Source organism: Carcharhinus amblyrhynchos, chromosome 1, assembly GCF_965287045.1.
Source record: "Carcharhinus amblyrhynchos chromosome 1, sCarAmb.v2.hapA, whole genome shotgun sequence".
NCBI classification, from domain to species: domain Eukaryota; kingdom Metazoa; phylum Chordata; class Chondrichthyes; order Carcharhiniformes; family Carcharhinidae; genus Carcharhinus; species Carcharhinus amblyrhynchos.
Genome location: NC_137324.1, coordinates 143,462,675 through 143,490,385, shown reverse-complemented (window position 1 = coordinate 143,490,385; position 27,711 = coordinate 143,462,675). Strand labels below are relative to the sequence as shown.

The 27,711-nt window shown below is 44.2% G+C and overlaps 1 protein-coding gene across 1 annotated transcript in view; it reads right to left on the bottom strand.

Annotated features, from left to right (window-relative positions):
- glrbb (glycine receptor, beta b) overlaps positions 1–27,711 on the bottom strand; it is a 215,513-nt gene that overhangs the window by 110,954 nt on the left and 76,848 nt on the right. Inside the window, exon 4 of the mRNA XM_080199669.1 lies at positions 16,861–16,928. Within this exon, the coding sequence (XP_080055795.1) occupies positions 16,861–16,928 (68 nt within the window). The remainder of the gene's footprint in view (positions 1–16,860; positions 16,929–27,711) is intronic.

Below are 27,711 nucleotides of genomic sequence, written 5' to 3'. Positions count from 1 at the left end.
TGCCAGTTTTCTCTGGCTGGGAGATGCGTACGGATCGAGAAAACTGTCGGGGAATCTGCAAAATGGCCGACACGCACCCGCTAGAAAAGTGGCGAGCCACAATGGGAGAATTGCGACCCATGTTCCAGCTATGCAAAGCGCTGGTTAGGCCACATGTGGAGTAGTGTGAAGAAATCTAGTCACCACAGCATCGGAAAATATATTAGTCTTGGACAGTGTACCACAGACACACTAGAATGATATCTGGACTTCGTGGCTTAAACCATGAAAAGAGATTTAAATTAATTAATGGTGTGTTACTTGAAATTTAGGAGATCATGGGGTGATTTGCTCAAAGTTTTCAAGGTATTAAGGAGAACAGATAGGATAGATAGAGGGAAGCAGACAGGACAGATCAAGGAAAACAGATATTTGCTGTAGAGCAAGACAGTGAAAACAACAACAAGGAATTAGTTACTGAAATAGCAATGCAGCAAGAGTCCCAGTCACCAAGTCAAGGGGCCTTCTGATGAAAATCAGAGCGACTGTATTTCTTAAAACATAGGAATGTGAGAGGATCACAAAATCCATCAATAAATGAATAGATAGAGGGGAACAAATAGGATAGATAGAGAAGGAATAGGACAGATAGAGGGGAACAGATAGGATAGATGAAGGGGAACTATTTTGGCTGGTTGGAGAGACTAGGACTAAGCAGCTGAGTCAAAAAACTAGAACTGGGCTTTAAGGTATTTAATGCAAGTCAATTGTTAATTTTAATACCGAGATTGATGGATTTTGTGATCCAGAGGTGGCATTAAGGAATACGGGCAATGGTGGGTATATGGAGTTAGGTCACAGATCAACGATAAATGATGTAATGGCCTCAATGGGCAAGAAGGCAGACTCTCACATTCCAATGTTTTAAAAAATATTGTAGCTCTGATATTCATTGGAAGACCCCTTGACTTGGTGTCTGGGACTCTTGCCGCATTGCTACTGCAATAACTAATTCCTCGTTGTTCCTTGGGAGCACATCAGGGAGGGCGAGACTGGTGAGAGGAGAGCTTGTGAGTAAGTTACTGTGTTTTTTTTAAACTAACGTCTCTAGCTTTTTTTAAAATTTTAAACCGGATACAGGGAGTAGTCATAGGGAGGTCTGGGAAGTAGTTTTTTTTTCCTCTGGACCCCCATAAATTGGAAAGGTTTCTACAGAGGGCAAGTATGAGTGTGAGGCCAGTATGTTGTTGCCGATGCAATATGTGGGAGGTCTTGGAGGCTCCTGGTCTCCCATAGATCCATACCTGTGCTCGGTGTGTGGAGCTGCAGTCCCTACGGGACCTGGTAAAGGAACTGGAAAGGCAGCTTGAGGACATTCGTCTCATTAGAGAGAATGAGGGGATAATTGATAGGAGCTATCGGCAAGTGGTCACACCAGGGCAACGGGAAGAAGGCACGTGGGTAATTATTAGGAAGGGGAAGCCTCAGGTGATGGAGAGCACGCCGGTGGATGTCCCCCTTCAACTGAGTACCACTGCGGGGGGCAGCTCATCTGGAGGAGGAAGCGGTGGCCAGCTCTCTGGAGCTGAGCCAGTACTTCAAAAAAATTAAAAAAGAGAGCAGCAAGGCAGTACTAATAGGGGAGTCCATAGTGAGGGGATCAGACAGGCATTTATGTGGACGCAGACAGGAGTCGCGGACGGTGGTTTGTCTCCCTGGAGCTGGGATCCGGGATGTCTCTGGACGTGTCCCAGACATCCTGAAAGGGGAGGGTGAGGAACCGCAGGTTGTGGTTCATAGAGGTACTGCTGACATAGGCAGGAAGAGGGAAGCAGTCATGAAAAGGGATTATAGGGAACTGGGTAGGCAGCTGAGAAAGAGGAAAGCGAAGGTAGTAATCTCAGGATTGCTGCCTGCGCCGTGGGAGAATGAGAGCTGGAATGGAATGAGGTGGAGGGTAAATGCGTGGCTGAGGGACTGGAGCAGGGGGCAGGGATTCCGGTTCCTGGATCATAGGGACCTCTTTAGCGGCAGGTGTGACCTGTACAGTAAAGATGGGTGGCACTTGAATCCCAGGGGGACCAATATCTTGGCGGGAAGACTGGCTAGGGCTACTGGGGGGACTTTAAACTAGAAAGGTTGGGGGGAGGGAACAGAGATGAGGAGACTGAGACCGAGGAGGTTAGCTCCCGGGTAGGGAAGGACTGTAGACGGTATGAGAGGGAGGTTAGACAGGTGATGGAGAAATGTCCAGACTGAGGGGTTGAGGTGTGTCTATTTTAACGCCAGGAGTGTAGTAAATAAGGTAGATGAGCTTAGGGCGTGGATTGCTGCTTGGAAATGTGATGTGGTGGCCATTACAGAGACTTGGATATCTCAGGGACAGGACTGGGTACTTCAGGTGCCAGGATTCAGATGCTTCAGGAAGGACAGGGTTGGGGGCAAAAGAGGTGGTGGAGTGGCACTGTTGATCAGGGACAGTGTCATGGCTGCAGAGAAGGAGAATGCCATGGAGGGACTGTCTACGGAGTCTCTGTGGGTGGTCTGAGGCCAGAACTCTCCATTCACCTGAAGACGAGGGAATCCCCTCGAAAGCTAGTGAGTTTACTTTCAAATAAATCGGTTGGACTAAAACCTGGTGTTGTCAGACTTTTTACTGTGTTTACCCCAGTCCAACGCCGGTATATCCACATCGTGGATGTTAGGAACAGCAAAGGGTTGATAACTTTGCTGGGTGTTTTCTATAGGCCGCCCAATAGTGACAGGGAAGTTGAGGTGCAGATACGGAAACAGATCTGAGACAAATGCCATGATCTTATTGAATGGCGGGGCAGGCTCGAAGGGCTAGATGGCCTACTCCTGCTCCTATTTCTTATGTTCTTATGTTTGTCGTGATGGGAGACTTTAATTTCCCAAACGTCGACTGGAATATCCCAAGGGTAAGGGGTTTGGATGGGGAGGAGTTTGTTAGGTGTGTTCAGGAGCATTTCCTGACACAGGACGTGGATAAGCCTACGAGAGGAGAGGCTGTACTTGACCTGGTGCTGACTAATGAACCAGGAGAGGTGTGGGATCTCTCGGTAGGAGAGCATCTTGGGGACGGAGATCATAATTCTATCTCCTTCACAATAGCGTTTGAAAGAGATAGGATAAGGCAGGCTAGGAAGGTGTTTGTCTGGAGTAAGGGGAAATATGAAGACATCAGGCAGATAATTGGACAAATAAACTGGAAGGAGGTGTTCTTGGGGAAAAGTACAGAAGGAAGGTGGCGGATATTCAAGGAATGTTTTACTGGAGCTCTGCACGATAACGTTCCGATGAGACAAGGAGGTTTTGGTCGGTTGCGGGAACCGTGGTGCACGAACGTTGTGGTGAACCTAGTCAGGAAGAAAAGAAAGGTGTATAAAAGGTTCAGAGAGCTAGGAGATGTTAAGGATCTAGAGGAGTATAAGGCTTGTAGAAAGGAGCTTAAAAAGGAAATTAGGAGAGCCAGAAGGGGTCATGAGAAGGCCTTGGCAGCTAAGATTAAGGAGAATCCCAAGGCCTTCTACAAATATGTGAAAAAAGGATGAGAAGAGAAGGGATAGGACCTATAAAAGGTGAAGGGGGAAAAGTCTGTGTGGAACCGGAAGAAATGGCAGAGGTGCTTAACGAGTACTTTGCCTCGGTATTCACGGTGGAAAGTGATCTGGGAGGTTGTACTACAGGTTTGCAGCAGTCTGAAAAGATTGAGTATGTGGATGTTAAGGAAGAGGATGTGTTAGAACTTTTAAACTCTATCAAGATAGACAAGTCGCCGGGACCGGATGGGATGTACCCCAGGTTACTGTGGGAGGTGAGGGAAGTGATTGCAGAGCCCCTGGCGATGATCTCTGCATCGTCGATGGAGACGGGAGAGGTTCCGGAGGATTGGAGGATTGCAGATATGGTTCCTATTTTCAAAAAAGGGAACAGGGATAGCCCAGGAAATTACCGACCGGTGAGTCTGACCTCAGTGGTTGGTAAGCTGATGGAGAGGCTTCTGAGGGACAAGATTTATGAGCATTTGGAGAAGTTTAGAATGATCAGAAATAGTCAACATGGTTCTGTCAAGGGCAGATCGTGCCTTACGAGCCTAGTTGAGTTCTTTGAGAATGTGAATGTGACTGAACACATTGACGAAGGAAGAGCGGTGGATGTGGTTTACATGGACTTCAGCAAGGCATTTGATAAGGTCCCCCATGCAAGACTTCTTGAGAAGGTGAGAGGGCATGGGATCCAAGGGGCTTTGGCCTTGTGGATCCAGAACTGGCTTGCCTGCAGAAGGCAGAGAGTGGTTGTGGATGGGTCTTATTCTGCATGGAGGTCGGTCACCAGTAGAGTGCCCCAGGGATCTGTTCTAGGACCCTTGCTGTTTGTCATTTTCACAAATGACCTGGATGAGGAAGTGGAGGGATGGGTTAGCAAGTTCACCGACGATACAAAGGTTGGTGGTGTTGTGGATGGTCTGGAGGGATGTCAGAAGTTGCAGCGGGACATAGATAGGATGCAAGACTGGGCGGAGAAGTGGCAAATGGACTTCAACGTGGATAAATGTGTAGTGGTCCATTTTGGCAGGACCAATGGGATGAAGGAGTACACTATCAAGGATAGGAGTCTTAGCTGTGTTGAAGAGCAGAAGGATCTTGGGGTCCGGGTCCATAGGACTCTTAAATCGGCCTCGCAGGTGGAGGATGTGGTCAAGAAGGCGTATGGTGTACTGGCCTTCATTAAACGAGGGATTGAGTTTAGGAGTAGGGAGGTAATGCTGCAACTTTGTAAGACCCTTGTCAGACCCCACTTGGAGTACTGTGCGCAGTTCTGGTCGCCTCACTATAGGAAGGACGTGGAAGCTATTGAAAGGGTGCAGAGGAGATTTGCAAGGATGTTGCCTGGATTGGGAGGCATGCCTTATGAAGATAGGTTGAGGGAGCTGGGACTCTTCTCCCTGGAGAGACGAAGGTTGAGAGGCGACCTGATAGAGGTTTATAAGATGTTGAGGGGAATTGATAGGGTGGATTCTCAGAGGCTATTTCCCTGGGCTGAAATGGTCACTACAAGAGGACACAGGTTTAAGGTGCTGGGAAGCAAGTACAGAAGTGATGTTAGGGGTAAGTTTTTCACTCAGAGGGTGGTGAGTGAGTGGAATCGGCTGCTGTCGGTGGTGGTAAAGGCGAACTCGCTGGGGTCTTTTAAAAGACTTCTGGATGAGTATATGGGATCTAATGGGATTGGGGGTTATAGATAGGTCTATGGCTTAGTGAGTATAGATGTGATCGGCACAACATGTGGGCCGAAGGGCCTGTTTGTGCTGTAGTGTTCTATGTTCTCATTGTCACTTTCACTATCTTGCTGTACAGCAACTGCCATCCTAATCTTCAGCCAACATGATAAGATTTCTTGCAGGGCTCTATGGTTAAGCATTCAGCAGATGTTGAACAGTGGGTTGTGTACTATTCAACCCCTAATTGGTTGAGTCATCCAACTAATGTGTTTGATAAATCGAGTTGTCGCAGAAGCTTTCTTTGTGCCTGGCCTCTGCCTGTGATACTTCCAATGTGTGGCAGTTCAGAGTGCCCTCATTATCTGAGGGAAAAGAAACATTAAAGTGACTGCTTTGCAGGAGAACAGTGCTACTCTCCTCAATCAGGTTCGTTGATACCTCCTAACAGCAGGATTCTGCAGACTCTCAGCTGTAACCTTCACCTGCAACAGAGTTAAACCAAGCTATTTAGGCATAAAAGTGTATGAAAAAGGCAATGACTTTATGTTTATTTATGTTCGTTCTCTACACATTCGATGCAAACATTTTAACCAGCCTAATTCGACTATAATCCTAGGCAGTAGTTCCAAGAATTTTCAGAAAGGAGGAATATTATCCATATAATTTTGCTGTGCAATTGTAAACAGTAACTTTTCTGCTATTACCACCTGTTCTCTTTTTTATAATGAGCTGCACCATCCCTTAAGAGCTGTTGTCTTGCTGGATTATGCATTGCCCGGCCAAATCTGCTGAAATCCTTGCCTCTCTGGGAAGCTTTGCCTGTGTTCGTAACCCATTCAAGTTAGGCATTAAAGTTCGGATGCAAATTTCAGTGAATTCCCCCTGACAATGGTAGTTATTTGTTTAATTAAGGCACTTCATATCAGGCTAAGAGACTAAGACAGATGCAGCAACAAATCTAAATGATACTGAAGAGTTTCTGTCCTGCTGCCCATTCACTTGCAGGAAAATAAAATTTGCATTCAAGCAAAACTGAACTACCTCAGCATGAAATGGTAAAAAGAAAGGACCAAAGGAAAGAAAGGAGAAACTTGAGATAGATAGCACCTTACATGATCCTAAGACATCCCAAAACACTTTATAATCACTGAAGAACTGTTGGAATGTAGTTACTGTAGTAAATTAATTTATCATCAAGAAAGAAATAGCGAGACACCTGGGTATAAATTGTCCCATTGGTAAGACGCAGCATGGGTTCCTGAAGGGCAGGTCATGTTTGTCTAATTCGGTGAAATTCTTTGAGAACATTACATGTGCAGTGAAATGGTGTATCTGGGTTTCCAGAAGGCATTTGACAAGGTGCTGCACCAAAGACTGCTACATAAGATGAAGTTGCACGGTGTTACGGGCAATGTATTAGCATGGGTAGAGGATTGGTTAACTAACAGAAAGCAAAGAGTGAGGGTGAATAGGTGTTTCTCTGATTGGCGATCAGTGACTAGTGATGTGCCTCAGGGATCAGTGTTGGGACCGCAATTGTTTATGATTTACATCGATGATTTGGAGTTGGGGACTAAGTGTAGTGTGTCAAAATTTGCAGATGACACTAAGATGGGTGGAAGAACAAAGTGTGTAGAGGACGCCGAAAGTCTGCAAAGGGATATAGATAATCTAAGTGAATGGGCGCGGGTCTGGCAGATGGAGTACAATGTTGGTAACTGTGAGGTCATCCATTTTGGTAAGAATAACAGCAAAATGGACCATTATTTAAATGGTAAAAAATTGCAGCATGCTGCTGTGCAGAGGGACCTGGGTGTCCTTGTGTAGGAATCACAAGGAGTTGGTTTGCAGGTGCAGCAGGTAATTAAGAAGGCAAATGGAATTTTGTCCTTCATTGCTAGAGAGATGGAGTTTAAAAACAGCGAGATTATGTTGCAGTTGTATAAGGTGCTGGTGAGGCCACACCTGGAGTACTGTGTACAGTTTTGGTCTCCTTACTTGAGAAGGGATATATTTGGTACCAGAGGGGGTGCAGAGGAGATTTACTAGGTTGATTCTGGAGTTGAGACAGTTGGCTTATGAGGAGAGACTAAGTAGACTGGGCTATACTCATTGGAATTCAGAAGAATGAGGGGAGATCTTATAAAAACATATATAAGATTATGAAGGGAATAGATAAGATAGAAGCAGGGAAGTTGTTTCCACCGGTGGGTAAACTAGAACTAGGGGGCATAGCCTCAAAATAAGGGGAAACAGATTTAGGACTGAGTTGAGGAGAAACTTCTTCACACAAAGGGTAGTGAATCTGTGGAATTCTCTGCCCAGTGAAGCAGTTGAGGCTACCTCACTGAATGTTTTTAAGGCAAGGATAGATACATTTTTGAACAGTAAAGGAATTAAGAATTATGGTGAGAGGGCAGGTACATGGAGCTGAGTCCACAAAAAGATCAGCCATGATCGTATTGAATGGAGGAGATGGGGGTATTTCCAATGTGACCCTTCAGATGACAGCCACTGTGGATGGTCTACTTTCTGCTCCTAGTTCTAATGTTCTTATGTTCTTATGTATAGTAGGTAAATACCCCACAGCAAGGTCCCACAAACAGCAATGATCAATTTTGGTGATGCTTGTTAAGGAATGTATATTGGCCAGATACTGGGGCAGGACTTTTCTGCTCTTGAATTGTACCCTAGAATCTTTTATGTTTACCTGAGAGGGCAATGAGAGCCTTTCATTCAAATGACAGCATGGAGAAGCTTTCATTTTTGAGATTAAGTGTGTTACTGGGTAGGCTTCTCGGTACATTTCCCATTGGGTGGCATGCTCTGATTTCACACTTGGAAGCTTATTGATTATGCATCAATAAGTAGCCGTCTGAATCACACTGTGGACTGGGTATTGATTTGTTCATCCAATTATTACTTCATAAGGTCGAAGGCCATATTTACCGAATAAGACCATATTTACACGCCACCCAAAACACACATTCACTCTCTCCAGCCCCGCTGTGCAGAGGAGAGATGTCCTATCATGGATGTACCCAAGAAAATAGCTGCACCAAGGCTTAACAATAATTCCTTTGAGGCCTTCATCAGTGGAGTCTGCCAACACCATAATGTCCCTCACCTGAGGGATGGCTTCAGGTGGCCCCCCACTTCACCTTGTTAGCCTCATGAAGCAGTTGCAAGAGAGGTCAGCTCGTTGGACACCCATCCGAGAAACGCCATCTCATGCAAGAAGAGGGTGAATGACCTCCTCTGCTCCTCTTGGGTAAGTCAACCTTCAGCTCACTCCAATCTTAAACCCTCATGCACTCAAAGGACAGGTCACAGATCTCACACTTTGGATTGGATATTCCCCCACTTCCCGTCAATGGGATCTTCCAGGCCTACCAATGGCACATCCCCACCGCAGGTGAATTCAATGGGAAATCCTATTGCTAGTACTGGGACCAGAAGATCCCACCACCAGCCAATGTCACATTGCCTGACGCCGCTGAGAAAGATGCCACAGTGGGGACCAGAGAATCCTGCCCAATATTAGCAGGGGACACATCAGTAATGATTGTCTCACAGACACTTTAACATTGCTGGCATCTCATCTATCACATTGCACAAACTCCATGCTCAGCATTTTCTGGGAAGGGCTCAGCACACACAATTTCACGTGTATATTTCCCAACCTCGCCACCATCTCATATCACATTCCATCCCTTTGTCTTCATACAGGCCAAGCTTGCCAACAACAAAAGGAGAGACCCCAGGCTGGATGAGAGATAGCCAACACACAGTGCTCTGTAAATTCACAGAGGAAGTTGGCAGGGGAGGACAGCAATCACACTCAGAGGGAAGGCAAGATCATCCTCTCTCAACAATTAAGTACAGGTGAGTCCTCCATGAGCTGATCATACCTTTACATTCTAAGTGACTGGTATGCAATGTTGTATTCGTCCTGTTATTGAACTAAGTCTATCTTCTCTCTCTTGTTATAATGTAATCAATGATAACATTAGGATCTGTTATAATGTAACCAATGGTAACAAGCTGAGAGAATCAGCTGACCAGGTGGACAATGTAACCCATAGCAAAATGATGTGATCGTCAGATGACCATCGAACTTGGTATAAATAGAAAGCCGATAGGGATTGCGGGAAGCTTGCGTGGTCCAGGGTATAGCCTGAGTGTTGGTGTAATGAAGTTTCTTTATTAAACCTTTTCCTTTGATTTACTTTGTGAAGCTGGTTCTTTTATTGCTTGCAACTAAAGATCCTTACTGCTGGATGAATATTTCTTCCAAGCAGCAGCAGGTCCATACAGACCATCATAGCCAATTTAAGCCCCAGGCCACCTCAGAGGAGAATACATTTGAAGAACAGCCATCGCTACATTCACCTGCACCCTCCACCAGCACAGTGAAACACATCCCAATTGGTCATTGATGATCTGGCAGATAGGCAGCCGCTGTGTTTCCTTAACACTTACCTGTATTCTCCGTTCTCACTTTAAAGCTCAAATGAAGCCAATATTTCCTGCAATCTTTCATTAGTGGTTCCATTGCATCTTCTCCACAAAGTCTTCCCCTTTTCTCTCAGCTCTGATACTATTTCGATGTGACGCTGGCAATGCCCCTGAAAGGACCACTCAGTCTCTCCATCAACTCTCTTTATACTAACACAAACCCCTTTTACGCAGATTCTTTTCCAGTTTCAATTTCAAACTGTGCAACAACTTCAGACTTTCAAGATGGTGGTGCTGCATTTTTATTCTGATACCAGCTTCTACACTGCCCCTGTCAGTGGGTCCCTCCAATCCTGCTGCAACCTCACAATCTTCCTTCCGTCCTTCCCCAGTCACTCCCCCCGCTACACAAGTAAACCTGCATCCCAGTGTAATTTGGTGGACATTCCACTGCTCCCTCCTCAACATCACTGTTGATGTCCCCATGCCCCAAGTGAGCCTCCCCATTTCTAGGCTGTGCGCACGGTCATATTTAGAGAACATACCCTGGAGAGCTTCAAGTACCCTCCTATGTAGGCAAGCCCAATGTCCTTTTACACTACATGTCTTGCAAAGATCTCAGAACACAGGGTAGCTTCCTGGTGAGTTCAGTTGACCGCACTTCCAACATGGCTTGCTTGCTTTCGGCACCCTGGCTTCAACACCAATACTTGTGGCTGTACCGAATGCTTGTGAGTGTTGTTTTCTAGTCACAATGATTTCCTATTTTCTACCATCTTTTAGCAGTTTGTCAAAATCACGATCTGTGCTTTTCTCCAAAGGTTGAAGCCACAAGCAGCTCCACTATCTCTTCAGGTAGCCCAACTTCTAAAAAGTCCCAAGGGCAATCCTTTCCCTTATCACAGCAACTGTTGATAAGCTGATCAACCAATTCTTCTGGCTGTTGTCTGTGAACCATCAGCTCCAAACAGTGAATCCTGAAATTCACCTACATGCAGAGCTGATTATCCAATATGTTCCATAGCTTAAGAGTCCTTCCGATCGTCCTCAGGCAAGCCCTCATTTCCAATGGCTATCTTTATTTTCTTCTGGAGTTTGAAAAACCTAATTTTGGATAAGACTTCTGTGGCCTTCCAATTCAAATTGGTGAATTGGGTGGTCACTTTTCTTACATTTAGGGGATTCCTTATTTCTCTACTTTGTGGAGAGATTCACCAGTGCAGTTGTTGAGTTTTTTTTCTCTTTTTCTTCTTACTCTGTGGTGGTAGTTCAGGATTTTCCCCCCCCATTTTGCACAGTTTTGTCTTCGACATGGGAATGGCACTCAAGGATGTTGCAATGGGGCCATGCAGCTTTTCTCTCCAATTCAAAACCATCTGTGTAGCATGGCTCTGAACTGACATGCTACTCCCTTTATCACCAATCTGGCTAGTCCACCATTCTACAAAGCACCTTCTTGCAAGGGCCTCCGTCTCCCAGGGTTTCAATGTGTATACTGTACTGAACCAAATCTTAACTGTCCACTTGTCCACTGCTGCCACCATGTTATGTTTCTATGTTTGTTTGACATAAATTAATACATCTTCCATCAGGACTGGCGAACAATATGTAGATATCATTGGGGAATTAAGATAGCCTTGAGGGAGGTCAGGTGCCCTTTTTGAAGGAGGTACGGTGCCCTTGAATGGAGTTCAAGTACCCTCAGGAATTATTGAAAGTAGGTGTGAATGTGTATAAACCCATCACTGTCAAATTCATCAGAACTGTCAATAGACCAGTCAAAATCAACTGTCTAAACTGTCAAAAGTGCCCATTGAAGAGAGTTGTCAAGGAGACCTGTGAAAATTCTCAGAAGCCCCTTTCAAAAGGGATCTGTCATGTTGTAGAGGAATTTAAAATTTTTGTGCCTGAAATCATTGAAAAAATTGTCTGAACTGTTAAAAAAAAATTGCCTTTTGACCATTCTGCCTGTTGACATTAGCCTGAGGGTGTCCATTACTGGACTAGCACTGCATGACTGTTTTCACAACCATCCATTATCAAAGTAGGGCGCCTGATATTTCACGGTTTGACAGTTCCAAGTGGTTGTAGACTCTTATGTTCAACAATGATTTCCAATACTTGTTTTAAGTGACTGCACACTTTAATGAAATGTGTGTTGTGTAACATTTTATTTAGCTGAAGGAATGTAAATGTTGTAAATGGATCTTTATGAATGAAAATGCTTTTTTTCAATGGTGTGAAGTCTGCAGTAGATACTTAGAACTTTATTTTATTGAACTTTATTTTATCTCAATCCTGGATAGATCCTGAGGCCTACCCAAGGTGGATATTTGGTGGGTTAGCACTGCAGGTGTAAGGGTATAGGGTGATGGGAAGGTAGTGGGGGTGAGGCATGAGAACCGGAGAGAGTTCTTCCCAGGTCATTCACCCTGGCTTCTAATCCAGTCCTCACCCTACCCTCCCTTCTCCCTCCGATTGAATATCTGCCGTCTGGGTAGCCATTTTTGAAGGTTGGGTTTGGAGGTCCAGGAATTTCCCATGTCTTTGCACACCTGATCCAGAAGTGTAAATCCAAACCTTCAGGTACTGCTTGCAATTCGAGATGCCATTTCATAAAATAGATAGAGAGTGACTTGAGCCTATGCAGAGAAGATCTACAAGCATATTACCTTACATTGATGTACATATAAGAGAAGTATGAAAAGGCTGAGATGTTTCTTTTCTTGGAAAAAGGCTGAGAGATGACCTAGTACAGGTCCTAAACATTGTGAAAGTTTTTGATAATGTGGATACAGAAAGAAGTTTTCCACGTGTGGGAAGGAGTATATCTAGACGTCATCATTATAAAAGAAATCCAGTTGGGAATTCTGAAGAAACCTCTTTACCCAATGACTGGTGATTAGGTGGAAGTGGTTGATGCAATAGATGGAATCTAGACAAGCAAGGGGGAGAAGGGATTTTAGAATTAAAATGATAGATTTAGATGAGCAAAGATGAGAGGAGCATAAATTCCAGCATGGACAAGTTGGACCTAAAGCTACCTGAGCCATATATCCTCTGCAATACTATGTCAATACATTCAATATGATGGCCGGCAGGCACATGCACACTCTGGGCTGGAACTGTGATGCTGCTATATTGGTAGAGGCATCCAGGGCCCATGTCTGAAACAGGCTTTTTTGTACATTGCAAATGTTAGACTGATATTTTTTGAAGCCAATTTTATAAAATGAGGTGACCCTGAACACAGCCAGCACTAGGAATACCAGGTCTACATGCAAACTAATCAGGAAGAATGACTAGAAGAACAGCAACAATATGTTTTGTAATAAAATACTTAAAGGAATTGCTAAAGGCCAACAAAGATATGTTTTGAAAAGAACAATACTTAACTGAATGTGAAATCCAGACGTTCAAGAGCTCAATATTAAAAACATGTACTGCTGTTGGCCACTGCTGAACCCTCTCTCAATCACCTTCCTCCTTTTTTCAATTACTGCTTCTTTCTCTCTCCTGATTGTACTTTCCGCCCCCTTGCAGATCTCTCTCTCCCAGTTAATGACCTCCACTTTCCCTTTCCAAGACCCAAATATTTTGTCATCAATGAATTGCCATGGAGCATTCAACAGATATCTATGGCTTTCCAGGCAGATGTGAACAAGGCCTGAGGCCTAATTTCAGGCAGGCTTGGGACTTGCTGTTCTGGTAGAGTGATGTAAGTTTGCATTCACAGCACAAATAAAGTTCGAGGCCATTGATTATAACCTAAATGGCAGCTCTAAATTAGGTTAATTGTACTTTGCATAGATCAGGGCCCAAAACTGTAACTTCTCAATTTTTTGTCATAATTCACGACAACAAAATTAAATTTAACTGAGCAGATTTGGTCCTTCAGAAAATTAAAGGGTAACTGTAGGAGACTAAATCCCTGTCTAAATTCCATAATTATAGACAAAACCAATTTATCACAACTTGACTAGGATTCAGATTTTCAAAACACCGCCAAAATGCCATTATGAAACAGCAAATCAGAAACTTTGAACACCTACACTGTGTTTCTGTTTGGTCCAAATCTAAGTTTGATCTTCCCCAAAATATTGTAACATTTGTTTCTGCTTAAACTAACACTGCTGTATTATTCTTATTTTCATTGACATTGTGACGGATCCCTCTTCTAACCAATTCTTTTTTCACCACTCACAATTTTTTCTCCATTGTGATATTTATTCCTTTCTGAGTCTGATACCCTGCTCTGCAAATGAAGAGGAACTAAAAATAGCAAATCTGACCACTGACACTGAATGCTGGTTAAAATGAGATTGGAACAGATTTCAAGTGGGACTGGTTTAAGTCACTGGGTTCATAAATCAATCATTACTTATTCTCAGTAAGATGTTATGAAATGAATGTTTAGCTTATTTCATTCAAATATATTGAATGTCAGGACATATTTAACTACAATGTATATTTCAAAAAACAATTGTTCAGCAGATAAAAGACCAAGGCTGTGATTCTCCCATCCCAACGCGCTAATCTTTTGGCAGATCGGGCTGGGAAAATTGCATGTGCACTAATTCTTGGGAATTGCACATGTGTTCCTGACCCGCACTCATCTCCCAGATATTTACCCCCACATTTGAAACCGATGGGAACAGCAGGTAAGTTATTTTAATCTTATTTGAATTTAATTTAAATGTCATTATCGAGACAGGGAGTGAAGTCTCCGGGCCGGATAACATCTCCCACCCTGCCTGTACAATTTTACTGGCGGGGTTCAGGTTCAGACTAGCTCCCACTTTTGGAGAACGAGCAGGAGACCCCACTGGGGCCTCCCAGGGAGTTAGGCGGTGGCGGGGGGGGGGGGGGGGGGGGGGCGTGGTGCCTTGGGCATTGGCATCCTGGCAGTGCCAGCCTGTACTCCTTGGCACTGCCCAAGGGGCAAAATGCCCATGCCCAGGGGGCACCTTGTCACTGTCCACAGGCTTGGGGCACTGCCAAAGGGACAGGACATGGGGCAGGGTTTAGGGGCGATCAGTGGGGGTGGCATCATTTGGGGCTGGAGAGGGGTCAGTGATCACAGCAGGCTGGAGGGGGTGGATTGTCTGCAGGGGAGGGTCAGCATCCCATGGGGTGGGGGGGGGAGGTGGAAATCCCACTGGGGAGGTTGTGGGGGGGGTGGGGGTGGGGAAGAGGTCGGGGCTGGCCTGAGAATGGTTGTGGGGGCCACGATCGGGCTGTGGGATTTGGGGAAGCAGCACTGCGGGGGTCCCGGTCTTGTCATTGATAGAGTGATAAAGAAGCGATCCCCTACACACAAGCCATCCGTATACACAGGATCTGCTCAGATGAGGAGAATCACAACAGACATGTCCAGACGCTGAAAGATGTCCTCATAAGAACAGGACATGGCGCTTGACTCATCAATCGACAGTTCCAACGCGCCACAGCGAAAAACTGCACCAACCTCCTCAAAGGACATAGTGGACAGAGTACCCTTCGTCGTCCAGTATTTCCCCGGAGTGGAGAAGCTACGATGTCTTCTCTGGAGTCTTCAACGTGTCACTGGTGAAGACGAACATCTCACCAAGGCCATCCTCACATCCCCGCCCCTTGCCTTCAAACAACTGCACAACCTCAAAGAGACCGTTGTCCACAGCAAACTACCTAGCCTTCAGGAGAACAGTGACCACGACACCACACAACCCTGCTGCAGTAAACTCTGCAAGGCATGCTGGATAATCAACAGGATGCCATCATCTCACGTGAGAACACCATCCAACAGCTACACGGTACAGGCTCTTGCAACTCGGCCAACATTGTCTACCTGATACGCTGCAGGAAAGGATGTCCCGAGGCATGGTACATTGAGGAGACCATGCAGACACTACAACAACAGATGAATGAACACGGCTCGACAATCACCAGGCAAAACTGTTCTCTTCCTGTTGGGGAATACTTCAGCAGTCACGGGCATTCGGCCTCTGATCTTCGGGTAAGCGTTCTCCAAGGCGGCCTTCATGACACACAACAACGCAGGGTCGCTGAGCAGAGACTGATAGCCAAGCTTCGCACACATGAGAACAGCCTCATCCAGGATTTTGGATTCATGTCACACTATCTGTAACCCCCACAACTTGCCTGGACTTGCAAAATCTCACTAACTGTCCTGTCTGAAGACATTACATCTCTTTAACCTGTGCTTAATCCTCTCTCCACTCACATTGTCTATACCTTTCAGGCTTGATTACCTGGAAAGACTCACATACCACTGTCTTGCAAACTGAGTTTGTGTCTATATGTGCCCTGTTTGTGAACATAACTCCTCAATCACCTGAAGAAGAAACAATACTCCAAAAGCTTGTGGTATCAAATAGACCTGTTGGACTTTAACCTGATGTTGTGAGACTTCTTACTATGCTCACCCCAGATCAACACCAGCATCTCCATATCACATTTCTGAGTGCAGGGAGCCTGTGGCACCCATTACGCCAACGGCCCATGGCATTTTCTACATTCCAACAGTGACAGCATTTCAAAAAGTATTTCATTGGCTGCTCGTCACTTTCCAGTCTTACAGGGAGGCTAGGGACTATCACTCTCTCCACGTCCTGTCAGGAATTGAGTGGGATTGCTGAAAAAGTAGCAGGAAAATGCAATGCTAATACCAACCACTGCCTCTCTGCACTTACCTGGAATGTCCCCCCATTGGACATTCATCTCTGCTGACTGCATATCATATGTAAGTACCAGTTAGACCAGGAGCAATAAGGGATTTCTGTTTCCACTTCATTTGCCATCCTTCTGCCCTAATCTATAATATCAGTACCTGTTCAATTAAAGGTAGGAGTAGGGTAAAAATAGTAAAAGCCTCAAAATCTCCTGATGGAGAGGGAGAGAACACAGCAAAATATTTTTTCCCTCTATTCCATGCCAACCACCTACAATTATAGAACTGGTGTTCCAACCTGTTGTAGGTTTACCCTTAAGTGCCCTTTGAAGAAAATTTAACCTCATCTATGACATTCTCTTTTTCCTCTCTGCTTATTATACCTTGGCAGAGATTTAAATAAGTTGTGTTTTAGTTCTTTACACAATGTTTAAGACTCAATATCCCAATGTTTAAGACTTAGTTTTCATTAAGCAAGTCCCTATTACTTAAGTTAATAAGGTGAACTTACCATAGTTGTTTCATGTATTGAGCCAAAGCTATTAATGAAAATATTTACTTGTACATCAACTGGAATATCTAGGAAAAAAACAGAAGAATTGTTAATCTCACAGGATAAATACTAAACTTATAAGAACAAAGATAGTTGGACAAAAGGTTAGCACAGAACTGTTGATTCTTCACCCACCCCAAATTTCAAAGCATTCAACTCCCAATGTTTTTACCAAGCTGACTATTCCAAGGTAGTTTTGTTTTTGAGAAAATAATCCACTCTTGATATACTATATTCCTGATAACGTGTAAATTTATCTTTTGCTAACTTACACAAGTAAATCTTCTGGTCTATGTGAACAAATTGAACATCGATTATTAATATTTTTTAATAGGTTGTATAGTTTGCTCCCCCTAATCACTTGCTTATCTTCCTTCAAACTAATCCACTTTGCATTCAAGATCAATCTTGCTCTGTGCAAATTTAATGAGAAACTCATTCCAGATTTTAACATTTGATGTCAGATGACAGCTGATCCTTATAAAGTACATTTGAACATAAAAATGATGTCAACATTTTCTGATAGGGTTGCCACCTAGCTCCATCTGCATTGTGAGAGGGGGTAACTGAGGCGTATTCAGGTTCCTCCAGACTTGGAAAGAAAAATTGTCTGCACTACTAGAAAGAGCCAATAGATGTATTTTATTTTATTTCAATTTTGCCTCCAGATACAATTACCATAGCACGAGAAGGTTATGGGATCAATCAAAAGGCTTAAAAGATAGCCATGCCAGCCATAGCTGGCAAGAGTTCCAGTATGATCTTCCAATCAGCTGAAAACTCTCTCCACCATGAACCATTTTTTCATTCATTCACAGGATATGGATATAATTGGCAAGGCCTGTTTACTGCCTATCCCTAATTGCTCTTGAGGTGGTGGTGGTGAGCCACCTTCTTGTGTATAACTGAGTGATTGGCTAACCCATTTTAAAGCACAGTTAAGAGTCAACCACATAGCTGTATGTCTGGAGTCACACATAAGCCAGTTAAGAAGATAAGATTTCCTTCCTGATAGGCATTAGTGAAGCAGTTACATTATTACTATTGTAACATGCATTTAAGGGATTCTATCACTTTGAGGGAACTGGAATATATATGTATCATATGATCTAGCTTTAGTTTCACTTTGGCCTGGACAGAAGCACACAGCTCCGTGTCCATGTATATTTGTTTCCTTGTGCCAAGCGTTAAAAAATGAATCAATTTGTTTGCACAGTCCCTTGTGAGTGATTGATGCTCCTTGTATCATAATCATAGTACAGGGCATGGTTGGAGCAGTGGTTCCTTCTAAATGACGTGGTGCTGAATCTGGCAGCAAGATTAAGTACATGTATGAATGTTATGATTAACAGTTTAAGATTGTGCTGCATTGCAGCGTGGCAACTGCACAGAAATGCTTTGAAGACACATTGCAATGATAGTGTTCAAATAAAAATCTGTAAGCAGATGGATCCTTTGTGGTGAGCGGGACAACACAGCAAGAGAACTAGTGCTGGGTTAGCTCAGTCAGAAAAGGCGAGTAACCAGGGTGTGGACTGGATTGATCGCGAGCGAGGCAGCATCAAACAAAAGGAAAAACAAACAAAGCCATCATTAAATTGGGCCGGAGAAGGTTGCATATAAGGGTGGAGCTTCAAAAAAGCATGTGAGGGCAACTATGGTGTCGCAGGTGCTACAGAAGAAGGAAGGTCAAAGAGATATTGTCAGAATGTCCCCAAAATTCCCCAGCTTAAACTGGAATGTGGCTGTCCTACTATCTGAATTCAAAATGTTTAAACAATGTACAGAACTATGGTTTCTTAATTCAGATGTGTCTGAATCAGAAACAAGAGTCATAAAAATTAGCCTATCAATTGCAAATGAGGTTGAACTTGTCAGGATTAAATAGGCTGAAGAGCTAAAGGACCCCCAAAACATAGATTACATTGGAAGGGCAGTTCAGAATCAGGTTAAATATCTAATAATTGGCTAGAGTTTATGTCATTCTGACAACAGCCTACAGAATCCATAGGCAGTTGCAGGGTAAAACGGTAGGTACTTGATTTTCCAAGTGCAGAACCAGCAGACAAAATTGTTGAGATGATGATTGCATCCACTCCCCAGAACAATGCTGAGCAAGCCTAAAATATATGGCATCAAAGACTGAAGGATGGATGTGAGTATGAAACGATCCTCACAAGTTGACAAAGCCTACAGAACCCAAGCACAACTTCATTTGTTGACACACTACCGAAAAATTCAGGCCTGTAAAACCTGTTGAAGGTGTGGCCACCTTCTGCATGCCCAGCTTCCACCAATTCCGCAAAGCATTTGCCAAAAAAGGTCATTGGCAGCAGCAACACACCTGAGCAAAGGCAGCTACAAAGAGCTGTGCACTGATCCAAATAAATCTTTAAACAATAAAAAACAACCATCTGGTATCCCATCAGCAACATATATGTTAGGTGACTGACAAATTAGAAAATGATGGTGATGTGCGTGACAAGATGAAGAGCCATCAACCTTGTCAATCTCATGAAAAGCATAGGCACCTTCACACCATCTGAAGTGTTTGCAAAGATTCAAATTATCTGTTCTAAAAAAGTCGGTAACTACTTGTTATTGGCCAAGATTGACACAAGTGCAAATGCCAAAGTATCTCTGAAATCTAAAAGACACATATCCACAGACATGGAAGGCCATTGATAAACCTGCTACTGTGAAACTCTCTGCATACAGTGGTTCACTAATCAATGCACAGAATCCCTAGTCCTGGAGTGCAAGTACCAATCTGTCAACAGACTTGATTGATTCCACATAAAGACCATTGATTCTGCATAAAGTTCCTATGCATCCTAAGTCCAAACTCAAATCTGACCACCTTTATGCCCATGGAACTAACTTCATCATAATGGTCTACCATTTTACCAGATACCCCATTGTTTGACAATGGTACAATACCTCAAGTACAACTGTTGCAAAAAGTCTGTTCTGTTTTCAGTCTATTTGGTGTATGTAGAGAGATCATTACAGATAAAAGTCCACAATTCACTGATCAGCCATTTCAGGCTATATGTGAGGAGTGGAATATTTTTCACGCTAATTCTTCTCCTCAATACCCTCAATCTAACAGCGTTGGATAAAGATAAAAGGGAAGGTTAGTTGCAGATAGAGGGCTCAAAACAGCAGAAGCCCTAGAATGTGCAAGAGGCAACTTAAGATAAAAATTAGGTGAGCAAAAATAGGATATGAAAGGATTTTGGCAGGTAAAATAGGGAAAAATCCTAATTGCAATGTTACATCTGAGAGCGACAACTTTAAATACAACTATTCCATCATTGGCAGAGCTATGTTTGACAGACCAGTGATTACCAATTTACCTACTCTAACTTGTTTATTCTCTCAAAGACCAGACAGCAACTTTTAAAACTGCAAGAGCACAATCAGGAAGCATGTTCCCAACTCAGAAGTGGGTGAAATCGCACATGCAGATGTCAGGTATGCATCCCAATGTCATCACACACACAAGCTATTTTGGTCAGCGGACGCACAGAGCTGCAGCACACTGACTTTCAATTATGGTGTCATTTGAGCGGAATAATTCTCCAATTGACTGGAATATTACATTGCCCATGTGACTCTACTCAGTAGGAAGCACCTCCTCTGAGGAGGAAGACATGGGACAAAGAGAGAGGGGGCCTGGTGATCACAGGCATTATCTCAGAGCAGAGGTGGAGGCGCTGGGTGCTCAGGACCAGCAGGGAGGACAAGAAAGATATCCTTACAGAAAATGCCACTGCAGGCAGTGATCCAACTATCTTGGCATGACAGAGGTCCAGTGCCAGAGGAGGCTACAGTTTTCAAGAGAAGCTGTCACAATGATTAGCTGGATGGCTGAGGCAGATGTGGCCACCAATTATGTGGGTGGACATCCAATGCCCGTGGGTCTCAACGTCATTGTCGCCCTTAACTGTTGTGCTGCTGGATCCATCAAGGGCTTTGCGGGTGATCTTTATGAAGTGGCCCAGATCTGTGCAAGGTACTCAGGCAGCTCCCACACTGCCTACATTCTATGTCACTCAAACTGCCTAGGCTGTTCACAGCTCCAGCTCACCTCGATGGATGGGTGATTGGTTGCAAGCATTATCCTTTGAAAAGAGAACTACTGGTACCTCTCAGACATCCAAGGACAGAGGCAAAGGAGAGATACAATATAACATAATATAATTAATACAATACAAACACAACATGGAGAAACTTATTCACCCAGAGAACGATGAGCATGTGGAATTCTATACCACAAAAAGCAGTTGACCCAAAACATTGTATGTTTTCAAGAAGGAGTTAGATATAGCTCTTGGGTGAACAGGATCAAATGATATAGGGGGAGGGGGGAAGTGGGAACAGATTACTGAATTGGATGGTCAGCAATATAATAAATAATGGAGCAGGCTTGAAAGGACAAATGGCCTACTCCTGATCCTATTTTCTGTGTTTATAATCACTGCCACATATCCACAAAGGTGGTGGACAGGACAGTTGGCCTGCCAAAGATGAGGTTCCAATGCCTGGATTTTTCAGGGCTGTCCTGCATTATCTGCCAGAGTGTCACTCATTGTCATCTGCTACGCTCTTCACAATTTCTCTCTCTCTCTCTCTCTCTCTCTAGAGGACCAAGAGGGTGCTGAGGTCAGTACACCTGCTTCGGATAAGGAAACCAATGAAGACTGACATGCAGAGCCTGGGCAACTAAACGGTGAGGATGAAGATGCTGAACTGAAGAACCTTCAGGGAGGCAGGGACACCAAGGAAGGCCTTGAATCAGCACTTTTTCAGCTAAGCTGGCATGGCCTGCCTTCCATCACCACCTCCACCTCAAACATTTTATATATATCCATGTCAGTACCTTGTCTCGAACACCACTGGCTCTTAGCTTATTTAGCAACTTCCTGCAAGATACCTTGTCCAAGACTTTCTGGAAAACAAAATAAATCATGTCCACTGGCTCTGCCTTGTCTAATTTCTTTGTTACCTCCTCAAAACATTCTAACACATTCGTCAGACATGATTTCCCTTTGACAAAGCCTTGCTGACTCAGCTCTATTTTACCATGCATTTCCAAGTATGCCACAATTTCATCCTTATAATGGACTCTAAGATCTTACCCAGGGCTGAAGTCAGGCTAACTGGCCTATAATTTCCCATCTTCTGCCTCCCTCACTTTTCAAACAGGGGGGTTACATTAGCCTTTTTCCAGTCCTCTGGAGCGTTCCCTGACCCCAGTGATTCCTGATAGATCATCACCGATGCCTCCACAAACTCCTCAGCTATCTCCTTCAGAACCCTGGGGTGTGGTCCATCCAGTCCAGGTGATTTAGAACATAGAACATAGAACATAGAACATTACAGCGCGGAACAGGCCCTTCGGCCCACAATGTTGCGCCGACCAGTCTTATTTTTAAAAAAAAACATTGACCCACTAATCTAAACCAATCCCTTTTCGTCCATAAACCTATCCACCAATCTCTTAAACGCCCCCAAACTAGGCGCATTTACAACTGCAGCAGGCAGGGCATTCCAGTCCCTCACCACCCTCTGGGTAAAGAACCTGCCCCTGACATCCGTCCTATAACTACCCCCCCTTAATTTAAAGCCATGCCCCCTCGTGCTAGATTTCTCCATCCGAGGAAACAGGCTATCACCATCCACCCTATCTAAACCTCTAATCATCTTATATGTTTCTATAAGATCCCCTCTTAGTCGCCTTCTTTCCAGTGAAAACAACCCCAAATCCCTCAGTCTCTCCTCATAGGACCTCCCCTGCATACCAGGCAACATCCTGGTAAACCTCCTCTGCACCCTCTCCAAAGCCTCCACATCCTTCCTGTAATGTGGGGACCAGAACTGCACACAGTACTCCAAGTGCGGCCGCACCAGAGTTGTGTACAGTTGCAACATGACGCTGCGACTCTTAAATTCAATCCCCCTACCAATAAACGCCAAGACACCGTACGCCTTCTTAACAACCTTATCTACTTGATTCCCAACTTTCAGGGATCTATGTACACATACACCTAGATCCCTCTGCTCCTCCACTCTATTCAAAGTCCTCCCGTTAGCCCTATACTCAACACATCTGTTATTCCTACCGAAATGGATTTATCCACCTTCAGATCTTTCAGCTTTCCTAACACCTTCTCCCCAGTGATGGCCACTATATTTACTTCTGTCCCCTGACTTTCTCGAAGTTCTGGCATGTTAATGGTGTCTTCCACCGTAAAGGCAAATACAAAGCCTCCATTCTATCCCTCTGCCATTTCTGTTGATTTATATATATTGAAGATAATTGATTTAAAGATAATGAAAGGAGTAATTGATAAGAAAACCTATTATTGACCTGTTTTGAATTGTATATGTTAGAATTTATTGGCGAGGTCTAGCTGCTCCATCTCAGAAGTTGCCCCACCCTTTGATGATTTCTCCTAGTAGCTGCTGGTCAAAATAAAGGTTATGTCTTTAAACTGAGACACTGGCTTCAGGAATCTTGTATTGTCTGAAATTTCTGACAGTACCTGGCCACCTCAAAAACCCCAGCAACAGACGCTGAAATAGAAAAGGTTGGGTGGCATGGAGGAACAATGGTTAGTATTGCTGCCTCACTGTGCCAGGTTCAACTCTGGCCTCAGATCACTGTCTGTGTGGAGTTTGCACATTCTCTTGTGTCTGCGTGGGTTTCCTCTAGGTGCTCCCCTTTCCTCCCACAGTCTAAAGATGTGTGGGTTAGGTTGATTGGCCATGCTAAATTGACCTTAGTGTCAAGGGATTCGTAGGGTAAATACATGGGGTTATGGGAATACGACCTGGGTGTGAATATGGTTGGTGCAGACTCGATGGGCTGAATGGCCTTCTCCTGCACTGTAGGAATTCTATGATTCTATGGAAAGTATTCTTCATTCACCAAGGTGTGAAACCTGCCAGTGTAAGTATCACTACATCCTTGGGAACAGCCGGAAGAGGCTTGACCATGGGTACACATTGACTACGCCGGATTTTGAAGGTAATATGTACCTAGTCACAGTTTATGCTCACTAAACATGGCCAGGAGCCACCATGAAGAACTCATCTTCATCAGAAATGATGATTGCAAGGTTAGGAGAAATCTTTAATAGACTTGGACTTCCTGAATAATTAATGAGTGATAATGTTCCACAGTTTCTCTCTCAAGAATTTGAAAGCTTCTTGAAGGAGAACAGAATGCAACATATTAGGTCTGTACTGTACCATCCGTTATGAACTGAGGAGCATGGCATTTAATGCAAATGATGAAGCACACCTTAAGGGCAATCCAAATTCCTGCTCATGTATAGGAAGACTGTTCATTCAACTTATTTAAATCACAAAAGAGGAAAGAAATTGTCCAAAAGAAACAACAAGGTCAGAGTGAACGGGAGGAAAACCAAAGCGAAACATTGTGTCTTCTGCCAAAGACAGGATATTCTGACTTAAAACTAGTCTATAGGAGAGAAATGGGTTCCTGCCATGATCATCGCACAGACTGGATTGTCTCAGATTCCATCCAGACCCAGGATGATATCATCTGGAAGAGGCATGTGGACCAGCTGTTGGTGGGTGAACCAATCCATCAGAGATAAAACCTGTAGGGAGTCCAAATTCAACTGTACAATGTTCTGACCTGAATGTTCTTGAAACACTGACACTGACAGAACCTGTTGAAGAAACCAACACCTCAATTTCAGACCAAGCTGTGAGTCAACTTTAGTTACAATGTTGACGCCAGTCAAAACATCCATTAATGACGTTCAAAAACACCAGAGATTACAACTGGTGCCGAGAAGCAGAATGCTTGATGTTTGCCGGCAATCATTTGGAGAATAACAATCTCGAAACTCTCTTACTTATTTATTATTGTTGTCCAATGACTGTTCTTGTTGCACTTGTTTAAATTTGTTGAGGATATTTGGTTTAAAGAAGGAAGAAATGTTATGTATTTATATTGATTTTGGAGAAACAGCGCTGAAACTGTTTAGTAATATATGCATGACATCACCAGAAGTGACATCACCGGTCGTGCAGCCTTATTAACAAAGCTCCTTTAGTTTGTCAGCCTCCTGGCCTATTAGCATCAATGCTGCAGACACAACATGGATCATTTCTAAACACAAGTGATAACAAAAGGAAACATAAACCACCAGTGCAATCCTTTTGTGTGCTCACTGTGTCTTAGCCTTATGCTTTTGTGGGTCCTACACCTACATGTAAACCCACCCCTCCCCACCAACCCCTGCCCACTACCTTGCTGACAGCCACATTAGAAGCAATCATCCTCTAGGTGGCAGGGACTTAGCAGGCATCACCTAGGAAGATGCCATCACCAATGTAACTGGTACTCATCAGGCTCCCTCTAGCCACCTTCCCCCTTCCAATTACTTTCTTCCCCCATCCTCCCAGCTTCAATTCACCATGACTCCTTCATCTCCCCTGCCAGCTTCATTCCCATAAAAAGTCTTCTTCTCCCATTTGCACCTTTGTCTTCTTCTCCCACTCACACCATTGTCACTGAAAGTGGTAATGCAGGTGGAGAAGGTAGTCAAGAAGGGATACGGCATGCTTGCCTTCATCGGCCGGAGCACTGAGTTTAAAAATTGGCAAGGCATGTTGACACATTATAGAACCTTAGTTAGGTCGCACTTGGAATATAGCGTTCAATTCTGGTCACCACATTACCAAAAGAATGTGGAGGCTCTGGAGAAGGTACAGAGAAGATTTACCAGGATGTTGCCTGCTATGGAGGGCATTAGCTATGAGGAGAGGTTGGAGAAACTTGGTTTGTTGCCGGGGGAGGTAGTGGAAGCGGATACGGTAGTGACTTTTAATGGGCATCTTGACAAGTTCATGAATAAGATGGGATAAAGGGATACGATCCCCGGAAGAGTAGGGGGTTTAGTTAAGTCGGGCAGCATGATCAGTGCAGGCTTGGAGGGCTGAACGCTCTGTTCCTGTGCTGTAGTTTTCCTTGTTCTTTGTTCTGCTCTAAACCTCCCTCCCCACACCCTGCATCCTTTCCAGCTCATGATGAATTCCTTGAAGTTCTGAAACAGACCTAGAATCATAGAATCCTTACAGTGCAGAAAGAGGCCCTTCAGCCCATCAGGTCTGCACCGACCACAATCCCACCCAGGCCCTATCCCCATATCCCTACACATTTACCCGCTAATCCCTCTAACCTACACATCCCAGGACACTAAGGGACAACTTTAGCATGGCCAATCAACCTAACCTGCACATCTTTGGACTGTGGGAGGAAACCGGAGCACCCGGAGGAAACCCATGCAGACACGAGGAGAATGTGCAAACTCCACACAGACAGTGACCCGAGCCAGGAATTGAACCCAGGCCCCTGGAGCTGTGTAGCAGCAGTGCTAACCACTGTGCTGCCGTGCCGCCGCCTGAGAACAGTGAAGCTGAAACTGCTGAGTGGAGACCTCCCACCTTCTGAAAGCTGCTTTGTGGTGACTCCATGTTCACAAAGGTCCACACCCACCATGCAATGCACCAGTTCCTCCAGGGTCGTGTGGCTCCAGGCTCCTGCACCTTCTTCTCCTCAGATGTCCGTCATCAGAGCACAGCCCTAAAGATAAGTCCTGGCTTTTGCATGCCATGTTGGGAAGACTTGTTCAGAACCAATGTGTTTTCACGCTGGCGTAATGAAGAATCTGGAGTGGGGGGAACATTCTGGTTGGGCGTCTGTTTGCATCCCATTTCACACCGGCCTCCAGCGAGATTCCCAGTCCACTACGGTGTGTACCAACAGAAGGTCCCACTGTAAATTCACACTAACGTGAAACCAATTTCTGGGCCTCCCACTAAATTCTCCACCATCAGCCCTCCTTCCTGCCTTTGATCCCACTAGTAAAAAGTCTGACAACACCAGGTTTTAGTCCAACCGATTTATTTGATAGTAAACTCACAAGCTTTCGAGGGGACTCCCTCTTCGTCAGGTGACTGAAGAGTTCTGGCCAACGCTGGTAGGGATCCCACTAGCAGGGCATCGGAAAATTCAACTCATAGTTCTGCAGCTCTGTGTCCTCAAGATTTCTGTCCGTGCAATGATTAAAACAATCCACCAGTTACATGGTCATTGCTACTGACGCTGGCTTTTTAATTTCAGATTTATTGAAATAATAGAATTTAAATTCCCGAGCTATCATGGTGGGATTTGAACTCAAAACTCTAGGTCGTTAATCCCATTCTCGTGTCCAGCAACATAATCACAATGCTAGCACATTCCTTGTCATAGGATAACATGTAAAGGAGATCCACCAACGCACAGATCCTGTACATTAAATGGAAATGCAGGAAAAATAATGTATAATTCAATCAGGTTCTGTCACATTTTATGGCAACTGATTCAGAGCGTGTCATTTTATCTTTATGTATCAGCTTAAAAACGGGTGATAATGAATTGGCAACCTGTTTTACATTGCTCTCACGTTTATTTCCGTATTTTAACTGCTTGGTAACATTGGGCATGACACATTGCCTGTTACTCACAGATTCATTGTAAAGCGTCATGTACTGGCTTATTTCAACTCATTGTATACTTATGACTGACGTGATTGTTGTGACTTTTAAATCTTGAAATTAACATATTGCATACTAAATGGAACTAATAGTGCCTTGTTCCCAAATGGAGCATTGTTAAACACGCAATTCAAAACAAATCTCATTGTTTTCTTTTTGCCATGTGCATTAGTCACTGAGTTTTAGTAATTACACAACTGGCAGCCAATCAAAGACTTCACTCAAGAT